At 41.0% G+C, this 17017-nt stretch overlaps 1 protein-coding gene across 1 annotated transcript; it reads right to left on the bottom strand.

The window, feature by feature from the left end:
* Window positions 1–338: 338 nt before the first annotated feature.
* NFKBIZ (NFKB inhibitor zeta) lies at window positions 339–6914 on the bottom strand. The gene is made up of 12 exons (XM_069971091.1): window positions 6622–6914; window positions 5488–5615; window positions 5235–5262; window positions 5028–5125; window positions 4275–4948; window positions 3979–4084; window positions 3477–3623; window positions 3269–3332; window positions 3006–3163; window positions 2073–2183; window positions 1639–1806; window positions 339–1121 (listed from the first exon to the last, which is right to left on the bottom strand). The coding sequence occupies exons 1-12, from the start codon at window positions 6827–6829 to the stop codon at window positions 1068–1070; spliced, it is 1944 nt and encodes a 647-aa protein (XP_069827192.1). The 5' UTR covers window positions 6830–6914; the 3' UTR covers window positions 339–1067.
* Between the last annotated feature and the right edge of the window lie 10103 nt (window positions 6915–17017).

Here is a 17017-nt window from a genome sequence, read left to right as displayed (position 1 = left end):
ACAAACAGGTATAAGTATTTGGGGGGGGGGGGGGGTACAGTGGGTACAGGGTCGCTTTAAATCAACTCCTGCATTTGGTTGAACATCTGCTGTGGGAGATTTAAAAAAACAAACAAACAAAAAACCGCTGTGTGTAAGGTCCAAGAAAACATTTGCACATTCTGTGTTTTGGACCCACTCTTTGTTTTGGTTCAAAATACTAACCAAAATGATGGCCAAATGACGACCAAAATACTACCCCCTCCCAAACAAAATGAAGAAACAAAAATCAATAAATTTAAAATGTACAATTTATTATTTTTTTTTAACACATTAAAAAAAATATATATATACACGTAATATTTGTCTACAAGACATACTATAAACTTAGCCATTTCATGTAAAAATTTATAAGAAACATACATCAACTGCTTAGTAACATATATTAAGATAAAACATTAAAAGGTAAAATAAACTTATACTCTAAATACTTAACATATTTCATCACTGGTTTATACACAAACCTACTTTAATCCGCCTCTATAAATATAATACATGCATGATCATCAAACAGATCAATGTACAAAATCAGTTTAACTAAAATGGAAAAAATATATACTTATAATGGTCATAGATGTTTTACATATTCTATAGAATGAAAAATTGTAGTCCTTCATTGTAGGTACATCCAACTGGATATATTTCCAGCATATTTTGAAGTCAGTTTACAAATTATAATTACAATCTTACTACAAAAATATTTAAAAAGAAAAACAAAAAAACAAAACCATGGGGTGCACTGGAACTGTGGACAGCCCCCAATATTTTTTATATTTGTTGTTGGTTGTTTAAAGAAAAAAAGATGATTTGTTTATTGCTCCCTATTCACTACAGGTGCAAGAAAAGAATTAGAAAGAACCAAGACTTTATTGCCGAGATGTGATAAGGTCACTATATAATAGTGAACAATAACATTCAGTTTCATAGAAACAAACTTTCATTTGCCCCTTACTTTGGACAAACCTATTTACATATTAAAGACAGCCTAACTGGCGTGAGTCTCAAAAAAAAGTGGATTCCAAAGAAGCCTAATAGGACGGTAAACGTTGTTGCATTGCTTTTCCTTTGAGAACCCGTCTAATCTGAAAGAGAAAAAATAAAAGTAAGCTTTGGAAACAGCCAAAAATGCACTTGTATTAATATACTTTACATACACTATGTTTACATTTTGTATGAGACCGGCCGTTCCGTGACCCGGCCGTTGCCAGAAAAGATTGTAATGACCGGTACTGCAGTTAACGGCTGGATGATCTTTAGCACCGCAGAGTTCTGAAGCGGGTGCATCCGTGCGCGCTTAAATCAGAACTCCCCACTATGGAGCACTGACAGGGTTTTCTGCAGCCGCTATTCAATGATTATTCAATGTCAGTTTTCTACGGCGCCGCCAGAGATCCTGGCCGGAGCGCATATTATGTGTATATGCTCTGGCCAGTATTCCATAGACGGCAAGGCAACACATAATTTCGTAAAAGCCAACGGCCGTACTTTTTATGAAAATATACGTTGTGTCAACATGGCCTGAATGTATTGGACAGGTTGATAAGACGTAACATCAATGCAAATCCCCAGGCTTAAAAGGGAAATGGAAAAAAATATTACCTCTTCGCCTACAGCTCCATCTGAAACAAGGTGCACAGGTTGCTCGTTCTCTATGTTCCTAGAACTAGGGTCAGCCCCCTTCCTCATTAGAAGTCGCACAGCACCTACATGGGCACGTCTACTCTGTAAGCTTGCGGCAACATGCAATGCTGTGTTTCCATTGTAGGCCTGCGGAAAAAAAATATATATATATCAATAGGTTTTTGCAAAGTTTCAAGAGCAGTTAACAGTTTAGACATAATTCTCTCTGTATTTTAAAGTTAAACATTGAAGTATATGGAAATCCAAATGAAATCACTGTTGAACCAATAAAATTGCCCCCCCCTACCCCCCCCCAAAAAAAGAAGTCTATAAACGAGAGGGAGAGCATACAAGCTCACAGCAAATGTTGCCTTTCGTGGGATGTAAACCCAAGAAGCAGAGCTCACAATTACCTTAGCATTAATAAAATGCAGACTGTTTGGCAACTCCAAGAAAAGGCTCATCAGTTCAAGGTTTGCTTCTTCACAAGCTAAATGCAGAGCAGTTCTTCCACTCTTGCGATCCTATAAATGATGAATTTTATGTTAGACTCCACAACAAAATCCTAGTTTCAAGATCAATGCTTAGTACAATAATTCATCCATATTAATGACATTACCTATTAAGAATGTCTGTTTTAGAAACTTTAGAAAACTTGGGAGAAATATTTCCTTCCTAGAGAATAATATATATTTTTTTTCAGCATCACCTGCTATTTATCTGCATGAATATGTTTAGGCCACTTCCATTGACAGGTGGTTCTCCACATCGTGCAGCTGTGTCAGTACACTAGCGCAAACTTTTAAACTGTTTATGAGCTCCTTCATCATGATGCTTGGAGCTCCCCGGCCCAGTCCGCAGACCACCACCATGTATGGATGGAATTCTACGGACGTATGAATGACCCCTGAAAGTGCAAGGGACTACCTCTGTATTTTGGCACGCAATTTAGGATGTAAACGTCTCAAAAATGTGTCCTGCGCAAGCTGTCATTTTTTGGGTAACAGCGCTTGATGTGGCCCAAAAGTAGTTTGTAATCTAGTAACAAAAAATGTCCCACATGCAAAAACATGGCCTCAATCCAGTTTACAGATTTGCCAAAACTACTTTTCAAAATATGTCACAAAGCTCTTCTCTATTACGTTAAGATGGTCACTGGTCGTCAGTAGTTCTGCATACTGAGGTAAAGCCTAGGTAAATATACATTTAGATCACAGTGTGATTTAGTACATAGCCTTGTAGTTGGGGAGGTAAAGCTTAAGTTACATCCTCCCAAAAGACCTTTTGGGTTTTTTTGTGCACAGTGTAAATAAATATGATATAGAGTAATGGACAGAAAATCTTACTCTTGATTCTACTGAAGCTCCCATGTGAAGAAGAGTCTTGACAGTGTCAACCATTGCCTTGTTCTTCATCAGCACGTCATCTGTTGCTGGTGTACCAGACTGAAGTTTTTGAACAACAGCATTGTGGGCAATAACAGCACAATGCAAAGGGGTAAGACCTATGTTACACAATAAATAGAGTATTAAAAGGGAAGCAAAACTAAAGTGAATCATGACTACTCATTTTATTACAGTCATCTAAATGGGAACATCATAAAACATACCATCATAATTAGTTGCATCCACATCAATGTACTGATTGCTGGCTGCTAGGCTTTTTTGGATTGCCTGAAAGTGCAAAGAGGAAAACATTCTGTTAGAACTACAAAAACATAAGAAACTGCCTGAAAGGTGTACAATATTTATTGAAGAAAAGATGTTAAAAATACTTTACTATTCCTCTAAACTAAAAAGAACCCCACTCAAACCCACCTGTAGCACTTGTGAGAATCCTTTCTCAGCACATACATGGAGTGGTGTACGCCCCCAATGATCTGTGGTGCTGACTTGTGCTCCAAGGCTGACCAAGTCTTGAACGATCAGATGCTGGTTTGCAGCTACAGCTACTTGCAAGGCACTCTGAGGGGTTTGAAAGGGAAATAGATACACGTGAGAACAAGGAAACAAAGCTAGAAAAGCATATCAAATTAATGGCAAGACAGAAAAATTGATAAGGGCAAGGAAAGGTGGCAAGGTACACTAACACCATGCCACTGAGAATGGACTTTGAGTTTGGTTATCTGAATGATAAGGAAAGCTGCAGTACCAGTATCTACATGATAGAGTTGCTGATTAACTCTGTAGATTGTCAATATGACATTGGAAAGAGGAACAAGCTGCGTGATATAACCTCCTACGCAATTGGGCTATTCAGCGATCAAAGGAAAATCTAAGAATAGACATTCTCATGTTACAACATCAAATGTTATTTTACCTGGTTGTTATGTTCTTTTATATCTAACATATGTAAGGAAGCCATCTTTTGAGCAATTACATAAGACAGAGCTCGTCTTCCTTGTGCAACTGCAATGTGGAGACATCTGCAACAAAGCCAGTGGAAAAAGGAAAGTTAAAACCAACCCATTTTAATAAAATTGCTGCAATCTGCTCCCATTTACATGAACTACAATTAAAACCTGTCTTAAAAACAATGAACTATTGTACAATAGATTTATCAAATACAGCCATAACAAGCTTTCATATGAACACAAAAATGATGCTGTCACTTACGTATCACCATCTGCATCTTTGGAGAGAAGTTGCTCAGGGGTCACGTTGACCAGTTTCTTTTCTTCTTGCTCTATTTGCCAGTGAAAAAATGATTTTCCAATCTGGAATGGGCTTGTCCGGTTGACCTCTGCCTGGCATGATGGTGGGGAAACATTTGGCGGAGACTGGACGGTGTTACTATTCAAGAACTGATTGCAAGGAGGATTTACAGGCAAGCTGAAAGCGGGAATGATGGACTCGGCAGGCATCTTCTCAGCTACAAGTTCAGGGGTGGTTTCAATAAGAGACAGGTAGCTGTCCATGGAACAACTTCCAAAAACATCAGCATTACAAATGGGTTCTGCATAATTTTCGGTCTGAGTGTAGCCGTTACAGTCACCAGGATATTGTGGGGAAACATTCTGAACTTGAGGAATTCCAACCTGGTACTGATCATTTTTCTGCTGTGGAGAACCATTGTAAGCCTGAATGGGTTCAGAAGGCATGAAGTTTGGATAAAACTGTCCTTGGGTGTGCATGTTCCAGTCTACTTGCACAGTGCTCAGGGACACTGGTTGGGATTCATTCTTTATGTTGATTAAACTCTGAAGTAGGTCTGAATTGGAGTCTACGCTCATGTCTTTTTTTGTAGCATCATCCATGATCTCGCCAGGGTTTGGTGTACCTGGTGGGGTCTAACAGAAAAGATACAAATTATATAACTGCTTACTAAAAATATGCATGTGTTAGTGCACAATGAGGAAATGCACTTACCAAAAAAGAACTGGACTGGTAGGTGCAGACTTTCTTTGCAGCTGGTGCTTCAGACATGAAATCATTGGTCCGTTTCTGGCTTAATATGTTCTTTAATTCTGAAAGAAATAATACATTATTTAGACCTAACCATATCTATAATTATTGGGATTACATATATCATTTAGTGAGGGGGTTAAATAATGACTATATACATACTATACATACCAGTGTAGGAGTCTTGGCTTATTGAGTTCTAACAGGAGAAAGGGAGGAAAGAACATAATCAGTTTCCATTAGGAACATTTGTTAACAATATAGGCAATTGTTTTATAAGAGTTAATACCTGATATCTAGCATCAAAGCCTTCTCTTATTAAACACAACTAGTATGTACCTGGCTGCCAAGTCTACACAAGTATAATTCTTCTATAGAATTACTGTGTACCATGAGGAGACAAGTAATCCACCATAGACCATACCTGAATATCATCTGTTCCATGGCTTGTCTTATTTCTCATACGGGTAAGGAGTTCCCGAACAGAATTCTTCACTCGGACCCCTTGAAAGTTTCCTTTTGTCTGACGTCCTGTCCCACTGGCTTGTTCAGCTAAAAGTATTTTAAAAAAAATAAAGTTATAGAAACCATACTAAAAAAAATAAAAAAATATGTCAATACAGAAAGCTATACAATCACCATTCACTTAGCTGCCATTGTCTTACTATGGTTTACAGTCCCTTTCTTTTTTTTATAAAATTTGAGGTAAACAATGTTACAAAGCATCACTGTTATGCATTGTAGGCAACATTGTAAAAACAAAATGGTAACCCAACCCACAGTTTGGTTACCACAGAACATGCTCTCTTCGTGCCATGTAAGAGATATAGAGATATATATATATATATATATATATATATATATATATATATATATATATATATATATATATATATATATATAATGAGCTTAAATCCCAGCAAATTAAACAGTCTACTTTATATTTATAAGAACTATGAATGTCACTGGTGTAACGAAAATGTAATGTAGTAAAAAACCAAAAACAACTTTCACAGGAGAACTTCCTAAACTCAATATAAAAAAGTGGGGAGTGTTTTGTGCCTGTATTAATGGTAACAATGTACAATGACGCAGGTAACTAGCCTCTAAACGGATAGAGGAAATGCATACAAGGAAGAACGCCAAAGTAAACCAGTTCATCAGCATAGCCTGGGCACACCTTGACGACTCTGACGTCAATAAAGCTGAACCCTACCAACATAAAATTTCATCAACTTTAACTGTTGACATGCCAGATAGCTTCAACAACCAGATGAAACAAATGTAACCAGAGGTAGAGGAGCCACATTATGAAGCTGAGCAGTTTCTAACCATAATGACATTCCTGTTACTGTTCTGATTATTATTATTATTATTATTAATAATAATAATAAATAATATCACTGTGCTAGTACTACAAATAAAAAGGCATAAGATAATATTTTGCCACAGGCTCTTCTGACCTGTAAGCACCCATAAGGACAGTCCATAGAGTAGCTATCCCAGCAGGCAGTGTGGATCCCCTTGCCTAGGTCTCCCTCCCCCCTGTACATCTTACCCTTCTTGGTGCGGGGCCAGGAGGCGCTCGGGCTGCTCTCGCAGTCGGATGTCGGGGAGTAGGGACCGGAGGAGATGGAGTGTGATGGGGAGGACGCGCTGTCAGAGCTGGGGGAGCCTCCATAGAAGTATCCCAGATTCATGGGGCTGTTGCTCCACTCCTGATCCAGAAACTCCTTAGAGTCCTCGATCACCCGCTCTAGGATCATGACGGCGGTATAGAGAGAGAATGGGGAGCCGGGGCTCTGCTGTACTGAGACTACTACAACCGCACTCTGCGCTTCGCCTTCTGTTCTATAGTGGGAAATTCCGCATGCGTCTTATTTATGACAGCTGTCCGGGCCTCGCCCTCGCTTTCCGGCCGCTGGCCAATGAGCTTGCAGCGTGCCGGGCGCTGATTGGCTGCCGCTCCGTGCAGTCACGGGGAGGGGGCGGCGGGGCGGGGATTACGGGAATAGGAGTATAGAGAATTGCACAATGTCACGGAGTTCTCAGGGGAGGGGGAGGCACGTACACGGACTCGCACAGCAGGAAGTTCTCCGTACATTACTAGACAGAAAACGCTCATAAAACATCGCTTTACAACGTGTATTCCAATGAGCTGTCAAGTGAGATTATGGGCGTGGGTGTCACACAGCGCACACTATGGGCGCTATAGGCTGCAATACACACGCACCTGACGCTGTGGGGAAACGCAGGAATCCTTCCATTGCAGAGAACAATAAATGCCGGTATTACAGCTATGACCCTTCAGTTCTGAACTGCCCCCTAGCTGGCTACATACCCCACCCAGGGCAGGAGGGAAATAGTTGCCTCTTGTCTCTTCTTCAACAAGCCCCCAGACCTCCACAGGCAGTGTATGTATATATATATATTTTTATATATATCACAGCACAAAACAGCCTCAATCACATCATGTTGTTTCCTCACAACAAAACCTATGTAAATCTATGTATCCTGAGTGTACGCCTGCTGAATCCCTCACTCGCCCAATGGGCGTATCCTTGCTATCCGTAGAATTTTGCACCCACCATACGACAGGCGCAGGTGAGGTCAGATTCACTAAGAGGTGTGCTCCTCATAGCAAATCCACCTGGGCAAGTGGCTACAGGGCCTAAGACTGGCCTACAACCCCACTGCAGTCACCAGTTGACTGAGCGGGTCCGATGGGAGCCAGGAGCCTCAGATGCAGCCGCGGCGCTGAGCAGGTGACATATGCTGCGGGGGGTTAAAGGGGCTGGCATTACATACTAGCAGTGAAATGAAAATTCCGCTGCGGGCATGGAACCCCATTGAAGATCACAGTACCAGGATTCACAGCGGATGTGGCAGCAAACTCGCATCGTGAAATCCTGCTGTGAATCCGGTACATGTGAAGCTACCCTAAAAAAGAAAAAAATCTGAATATGATATCTTGTGAATAAGGGACTGAACCCAACATCACATCTACTGCACATCCTGTACGTCTGAATAGACCCCATAGACCCCATGTACATCACCTTCCTTGTACAAACCAATTGTATGCTAAATGTAGCCTTAACTATAAAGATTTTTCTTTTTAATCATATTATATGTGATCAAATTCATTTGTGTTTCATTTTGTGCTATCCAAGGCACCTAATAGAAATCTATGGATACAGCAGGCTATACGTTTGCATTGTGTTTTTGGCAACACAAATGTATACGCCATGTGAGGAGAAAAACACAGTGTGAATGGGATCTTACAAATGACTGATCCTGAAACATTGTAAATTGGAGGATATATGAGATCCATCTATCAGGATCTATCACTAATGCCCTCTAGTGGCTAGCTTTGGTAATACACTCAGGTGTGCGTGCCTTGTATACCATGTAAAGAAGTTCACATCCAGTCAACTCAAAAGGTCATCACTGAAATGTAATACAAACTTGTTTTATTTTGCTGAATTTCAGAAAAAGGAAATTATTTTCACATGAAATCAGTTTTTTTTTCTTCAGTCTACAATGTATATTAGTGTCACCAAACATTTGTGTGTCTTAGCAATAAAACTTCTCAGAAATGCGTTCTTACAGGGAATCAATCACTACAATTCTGCTGCTAAAGCTACTAGCAGCGCCCAATAGATGCGCTAAAAGGTTCCCTTACCAGGTCTTCTGTAGTAACCTTATCTGCTGAAACTTTTATTCCAATGCACGAGACAGAGACAGAGAGCCGGGAACCAGTCACCTGGGCCGAGGCTGGGCCATAACTAGTCACAGCTCTATGGGGACAATTGACAGGAAAGAGGCCCTAGCACTGGAATAAAAGACTGAGTTTCAGCATTTAACATTAGTATAGAAGACACAGTAAGCAAGCCTTTTAGACCAAGCTCTTTGATCAGTGACTACCTTAAACTGACCCCCCCCAAACCACTTGTACCGTCGGATAGCTGCTTTTAATCCAAGATCTGTCCTGGGGTCCGTTCAGCAGGTGATGCAGTTATTTTCCTAAAAAACTACTTTTAAACTTGAAGCCCTGTGCCGATTGGCCGTGGCCTAGAATTTCTGCGCCCTAACCTTGCACCACCCCTCCTCCTTATCATTAGGAATGCCACTGGCAGGATTTTTTCTATTCCTCTGCAGTAAACACTGCACATGTGCCTTAACAATCCAGCCCAAATGCCATGTTCTCACAGGCGATGAATAGGAGAATACCTGCCTGGGGCATTCCTAATGATGAAGAGGGCGGGGAGGAGGGACAGAGAGGGTGGTACAGGAGGTTTAGGGTGGGCAGATCGTGGGTACAGATTCAATTTAAAATGTCACTATAACTATGTTTAAAATGTTATAACTTTCAATATCTAAATCAGCAGTAGATGTGATATAACGCAAGTCTGCAATTTACATTCATATTATTTTTTTGCTGTTATGCTGTAAAACAAAGCTGTACTTACAAGAAATCCAGGTCCAGTCTCCTGAAGGCAGATTTTCTGGCTTGTGCTGGTCGAACAGACTAAACACAGGATTTCCGGCCAGTACAGAGAGACACGGCTCAATGTGTCCATCAATCACATGACTGCCTTCTCTCTACGAGCGCTCAGATGGCCTGGGAAACACAGGACCTGTTTTCTGACTGTTCCTGTTTTTGTTTTTGTTTTTTAGGAAAAAAAGTGTCAGAAAACAGGAAGTGCCGTGTTTTCCATGATAACTAAGAAAAAAAAAATAATGAATGTAAATTGCAAACTTGCTTTATATCACATCTACTGTTGATTTCGATGTTGAAAGTTAAAATGATGGTGACACTTTCAGACACTTATGGTGCGTTTACACAGACAGATTTATCTGACAGATCTTTGAAGCCCAAACCAGGAACAGAATATAAACAGGGATCAGGTCAGAAAGGAAAGACTGGGATCTATCCTCTTTTCAAATCCATTCCTGGCTTTGGCTTCCAAAATCTGTCAGATAAATCTGTCTGTGTAAACGCAGCATTAGGCAAAATCAAAAGTAAAAATAATGCCCATGTGTTTGTGCATGTTCTTTTGGGTTGATGTCTTTACACATGTTGCCACTATGTGATTTAGCTTGTTATATTATTACTAACTTATACAAAGCCCCCCTTCCATGAATAGTTATCCATGTGATTTTATTTTATTTTTTTACAATATTGCATCTTGTTACGGTTTTTACTAGTCTGCATTATGCGAGACCAATACAGTGTCATATACTTAATATACTTCTGCCTTGGAGCCTCTATGTTTTTTGCCAAGAGCAAAGTCCTGTGATATGTTTGCTATTGCATATTTACATCAACTTCTTTGCCTTTAACCCCTTAAGGACTCGTGATGTATCGGTATGTCATAGGTCCTTAAGTAATGGTGCTCCAGAAGGTCCGGAGGCTCTAAGACGCGAGCTCAGGAGCTGAGCTTACTTCAAGGAGGGTGAGGACCAGCTGAGCCCTCACTGTTAAAGGGGTAGTTCAGAAAGAAAAAAAATCAAATCAACTGGTGCCAGAAAGAGCCAGAAATTTGTAAGTTACTTCTATTAAAAAGTCTTAAGTCTTCCAGTACTTATCAGCTGCTGTATGTCCTGCCAGAAGTGGTATTCTTTCCAGTCCGGAGAGCAGGAGAGGTTTTCTATGGGGATTTTCTCCTGCTCTGGACAGTTCCTGACTTGGTCAGAGGTGGCAGCAGAGAGCACTGTGTCAGACTGGAGAGCATACACCACTTCCTGCAGCAAGTACTTATGTAATAGAAGTAAATTACAAATATCCGGCACTTTCCGGCACCAGTTGATTTGAAAGAATTTATTTTTGCTCAACTACCCCTTTAATGAAGGACTGCAGTGATCACGCTCCTGTCGATCATTAACGCCTTCAGAGCCGTGGCATTTAACTGTCCGTGACAGGAGCTGCCACAGGCGATCAAAGCATTCCATCTACGCAAATATGGTACCAATGAAAAGACCCCAAATAGCTCTGTAGGTTGAAAAATAAAAGCGCTACGGCTCATAGAACACAAGGGGAAACAAAAAGGAAAATGCAAAAATGAAAAGTGTCCTGGTCCTTAAAGGCACTCTGTCACCTCCAAAACACCCACTAAACTTACGTTATCAGTAGTTTATACATAGAGTATACAACGCTGATTCTATATCTGCAATTTATATCTTTCTATGTTCTTGCATTCCTTTGCTGTAAGCCCACAAATGAAGCAGTCTAGGTAGTCCTCTCCATTATATTCTTCAGCTAAGTAGTCCTCTCTATGCAGCAACATGCCCAGTGTGTAGGCTTAGGCTCCATTCACAAAGAGTAAAACTGGCGGAATTCTCCGCCAGCCATTGTGTAATACTGGTACTCTATGGGAGGCTTGGAATTTGGCGGTGGAATTTGTGGGATGTTATCCGCAAGAATTCCGTAATGTGAACGCACCCTTACAATTTTATTCTGTAGGGCAGTGCGGTGCTGCCTTTAAATAAATGTATATTGAACACAGTCACTAAGAGACTACATTGAGTCCATAGGCGCAGGGCAGTATACATGGCTGTGCCTTCTCTATCTCAGCATATACAGCATATATGAAGGAGTCTAGGTAGTCCTCTCCATTGTATTCTTCAGCGAAGTAGTCCTCTCTATGCAGCAACATGCCCAGTGTGTAAGCTTAGGCTCCGTTCACAAAGAGTAAAATTGGCGGAATTCTGCGGCGGAATTCTCCGCCAGCCATTGTGTAATACTGGTAGTCTATGGGAGGCTTGTGCGCCTCCTCACTCCGCGCTGAAGAATTGACATGTCCATCGAGCCTACCATAGACTACCAGTATGACACGGAGGCTCCATGTGAACAGAGGCTAACAGCGGTGAAATACAAAGTATTTAGAAAAGAGGAGAAAGCTACAAATTACATATTTAGAATCAGCATCCTTTATCCTTCTTACAGATGACTTTAGTTGAAAGCTTTGAGGAGGGTGGGTTGGAGGTACCAAAGTCCCTTTAAGACCAAAATCCACTGTGTCTTTAAGGGGCTAAATACCTTTGAAGGGGTTATCTTGGCTTAGAAAAACATGGCCACTTTCTTCCAGGAACAGCACTGCTATTGTCTCCAGTGGGGTGGGGGCGTGTGTGAAACTCAGTTCCATTGAAGTGAATAGGCCTTACTGCAAAATACCACCCAACTGGAGAGAAAGGGTTATGCTGTTTCTGGAAAAGAGTGACCATGTTTTTCTAATCCTTGATTAATAGATAAACATTGACCTTTCATCAACAATTCTTTTCTTTCTGCCTATTGTGTATATAATTTATGCCAGTGTTAGGCCTTTATTACCAATAAGAATATATCTACAATAAGTTAAAGTGTGAACACAGTCTAAGGGTAAATTCACACGGGTTGATCCGCCGGGAGTCTCACGCACGAAATCTGCAGCTAATCCGCAATACACGTATTATTCTCATTATTATTATTACGTGTATTGCGGATTAGCTGCGGATTTCGTGCGTGAGACTCCCGGCGGATCAGCCAGTGTGAATTTACCCTAAAGATATTTCATTATGATATGAAAGCTACAATAGGCATGAAATGCACACTCCTAGACATTGACTTTCCTCTTATGAATAATACAAGACATACATCCACCTCTTCACGTATGTCTGCTTCTCACACCTAGAAGCACTTCTCATTAGCAGTGGGTATTTCTAGAAAACAGAATGTGGGTGTACAAGTATACATGCGTTGATCAGACTGCATATTAGCCAGTAGTAGGATACGTTTAAAAAAAAAAAAAAAAAAAAAGACTGAAAAAGTATTAAAGCTAATGCTATAGTGTATTTTCACGACATTAGTGTAATGTAATACAGGAAAAAGTATGCTGAAAGTGATCACCTATTTCATACATTTTTATATTTCTATGTTAAAGGCATGTTTTAAACACTGTTAGTTATGTATCCAGTTATAGCTATATATTATACATTTTCTCCTCTCTGCAATATTTCCTAGCAGCGTAGCCCTAGGGAGTCATGACACCTCCATGAACTGCTATACAGTCTTTCTGCACAAAGCTCAACACATTAGCTCTGCATTATCACCACAAATATGGAAACCTTTGGAGCTTTTCACATGCACCTATACAATTTGCATCTATTTCAAAATGCTACTTTTATATGTTTTGCAGGTAGAAAATGCTGACGCTGAAGTCTATGGAGGAGGAGGATTAAAATATGGATGCATCAGTATTTTATCTTCATTTCAGTTGCCTGCCTAGAAAACAGCCATTTATTTTACAAAAATATGGCTGCAATACTGATATCACTTCATTTGGATCCATATTATAAACACAAACTACCACTTTTACAACTTTTAAAACTTTTACAGTTTTAATTAACAGCAATACCTTGACAAGTTGCTGTGCAGCCGTAGACTTGCCCTCTGAGGGATTTGTGTTATATGACGGCTCTCTGACAAAATGATAACAATACTGAATTCTTTCCATCTTTACATTTTCTGCTTGACATTTCACTGGCAAAGTCTTTATAAATTCTAATGTCATATAGTAAAGATTATGAGCGGCAACAACTATTTTCTATCAGTTCTCAGAAATGTTTACAGGTTAATAAAGGTCAAGCACAAATTTTCATGTTGTAATGGAGCCTTCACATGTACCGTATCTCACGCTGTGAGTTCTGCAGCAAAGCCACTGCGATACCATGTAATGTTACAGCCTATGGGCTCTACATTCTCACAGTGGGTTTTTATTCCGCAGCCTACTTAAAGCGACACTGTATCCACCAACCCACCCCCAAACCACTGGTACCATCCATTTGATTACAGTAAATCCTTCTCGTTCAGGTCTTTTAGAGTGCGCCCTGTGCCTTGGTCAGGGTAAAAAATTATCTTTTAATCTGCAGCAGCCAAGTCAATGTGGCGGGGCCTAGGGGCCCTAGGTCTGTGATGCCTCTCCTTTCTTCCTCCCCACTCTTCTCATCATTAGGAATTGGGAGAATTTCTCCTATTCACTGTTGTATAAACAGTTCACATGTGCCACTTCATATCATTAAAGGGGTACTCCGGCGGGGGGGCACTTTTTTGATGGGACCGGGGAGGAGGTGGCTGAGGAAAAAGACGTCCACTCACCTCCCCAGTTCCAGCAGCGGGTCCCGCATAGCGGCAATTCGGTGCCCGGTTCCCGGCCGCTTCTTGGTGTCTGACGCCGCCCAAGACGCTACGTCTCAGGTCCACTCAGCTACTCAGTGAAGGAGGCGGGATCCGTGTCAAGTCAGCTCAGATCCCGCCTCCTTTACTCCTTCCCCACCGGAGTACCCCTTTAAGTCACACATGCACTATAATGAATAGGAGAAATCCTGTCAGGGGCAATCCTACTGGTGAGGAGGATGAAGAGGAAGAAAAGAGAGGCGTCGCAGGCCTAGGGCACACTCTAGGCCATGCCACATTGACTTGACTGCTGCAGATTAAAATATAATTTTTTACCCTGACTAAGGCACCAGGTGCATTTTAAAAGACCTAACTGGACTTACTCTCCTCAAACAGGTGGTACCAGCAGTTTGGGGGTGGAGACAGTATCACTAACTCAGCATCTGCCAGGCTAACAAGCAAATACATTATCTGCCCATGCTCCAGCTTGCTTCTCAGGCTCCCAGGTCACTGCTGTCCCGCTCAGCGAATCAGTGCACTGTCCCACCGCAGCCACTGATTGGCTGAGTGAGATGGCAGTGACCAAGGAGCCAGAGGAGGAAGCTGGAGCATGGGCAGGTAATATATTCTCTTGTTAGCCTGGCAGATGCTTAGTTAAGTAAGCCGTGGCTATCAAGGTGGATTTTACTGTAGAACTCGCAGCATGAAATCCACTGCGATACAGTACGTGTGAAGGCACTCTAAAACCATATTTTAGTAGTAATTAATTTTTTTTGTAAAATACAGGGCTCAGATTTATATTCCATTATTAATTTCTTGCTGTCAAAGATGTTTAATGTTAGATATGCCAATAAAGCATCACAATAAGGGTTTTTTACAGGACAAACCAAGACTTGAAATACTCATTAAAAAAAAAAAGATGTTCAATGGGATGCAAAGAAGTGGTGGTATGAACCTAGACTGTGAATCGTAAATCTGCACACATTTTAGAAAGTTATAAGATTTGCTGCAGAACTGTGTGAGACAATGGCCCAGATTCAGCAATCAGTCAGCAATCTGACACATTTGTGTTTCAGACAAATAGCAGCCAATCACATCTCTGCTTTCTCACCGCAATATTCAGAGGAAGGCAGTAGATTGGTGCACTGAGGGCTGCAGACCCATCCCTGCTGTTAAGATGGCCTTTAAAATAAAAACCCCAGGTTTATATAGTGCTATTTTATTGATCAATATGCATTTTTTCATTCATTCAGATGATCAAAATTATAGAAATGTTGCAGCAATGAATGTAACCCTAGTGCCAGTATTACTGTATATATTGCTTAAATATACAAAAAAAAAATCATAACAGATCTAGAAGATAAAAGGCAGCAGTGATGGTAATGTATGTGGTAGGTGTTCTGACAAATATGTAAAAATATTTCCTTTAACCCCTTAACGACATCGGGCGTAAATTTACGCCCTGATGCCGGTAAGGGAGTTCAGAGCGGGGCCGCGCGGCGGCCCCGCTCTGAACCGCGCCGGTCCCGGGTGCCGCGTGTAGCCCGGGACCGTAGGTATTAGCGGGCACGGTCCGATCGCCGTGCCCGCTAATACAGTAATCGGATGCAGCTGTCAAACATGACAGCTGCATCCGATTACCGGACGCAGCGTCATCCCTGGTGTCTAGTGGGGAGATCGCTCCTCCGGGATGTTATCCCGGAGGAGCGATCTCCGTAAATGAAGCCGGCCGGGGACCGCTCCAAGATGGCGCCGTCCCCGGCTCGGCACTCGTTTACTTCCGGCTGCAGCAGCCGGAAGTAAACGAGTGCCTATCTCATGGATCTCTGCAGCATATCTATGCTGCAGAGATCTCTATGAGAGATCAGATCACTTATACTAGAAGTCCCCCAGGGGGGCTTCTAGTATAAGTGTAAAAGTTTAAAAAAAAATGTCATTATTAGTAAAAAGCCCCCTCCCCTAATAAAAGTCTGAATCACCCCCCTTTTCCCAGGTTATAAATAAAAGTAAACAAATAAATAAATAAATAAACATGTTTGCTATCGCCGCGTGCGTAATCACCGGACCTATTAATTAATCACATTCCTGATCTCGCACGGTAAATGGCGTCAGCGCAAAAAAATCCCAAAGTGCAAAATTGCGCATTTTTGGTCGCATCAAATCCAGAAAAATTGTAATAAAAAGCGATCAAAAAGTCGTATATGCGCAATCAAGGTACCGATAGAAAGAACACATAATGGCGCAAAAAATGACACCTGACATAGCCCCATAGACCAAAGGATAAAAGTGCTATAAGCCTGGGAATGGAGCGATTTTAAGTGACGTATATTTGTTGACAATGGTTTAAATTTTTTACAGGCCATCCGATACAATATAAGTTATACATGTTACATATCGTTTTAATCGTAACGACTTGAGGAACATATATAACAAGTCAGTTTTACCCCAGGGCGAATGGCGTAAAAACACATTTCCCCCAAATAAACAAAATGCGTTTTTTTTTTCAATTTCACCACACTTTCAATTTTTTTCTGGTTTCGCAGTGTACTTTATGCAAAAATTCAGCCTGTCATTGCAAAGTACAATTAGTGACGCAAAAAATAAGGGCTCATGTGGGTCTCTAGGTGGAAAAATGCAAGTGCTATGGCCTTTTATGCACAAGGAGGAAAAACCGAAAACGCAAAAATCGAAATTTGCTCTGTCCTTAAAGGGTTAAACATACCTGTCAAAGGGAAATATGCCTAATATGATAAATGAAATGTCACATCTTACAGTGCCAGATAAACTGCAGCTCATAACATTT

Source organism: Dendropsophus ebraccatus, chromosome 5, assembly GCF_027789765.1.
Source record: "Dendropsophus ebraccatus isolate aDenEbr1 chromosome 5, aDenEbr1.pat, whole genome shotgun sequence".
Taxonomy (NCBI): Eukaryota; Metazoa; Chordata; class Amphibia; order Anura; family Hylidae; genus Dendropsophus; species Dendropsophus ebraccatus.
The sequence above is the reverse complement of the archived record's forward strand: the minus strand, read 5'-3'. Positions and strand labels throughout refer to the sequence as shown.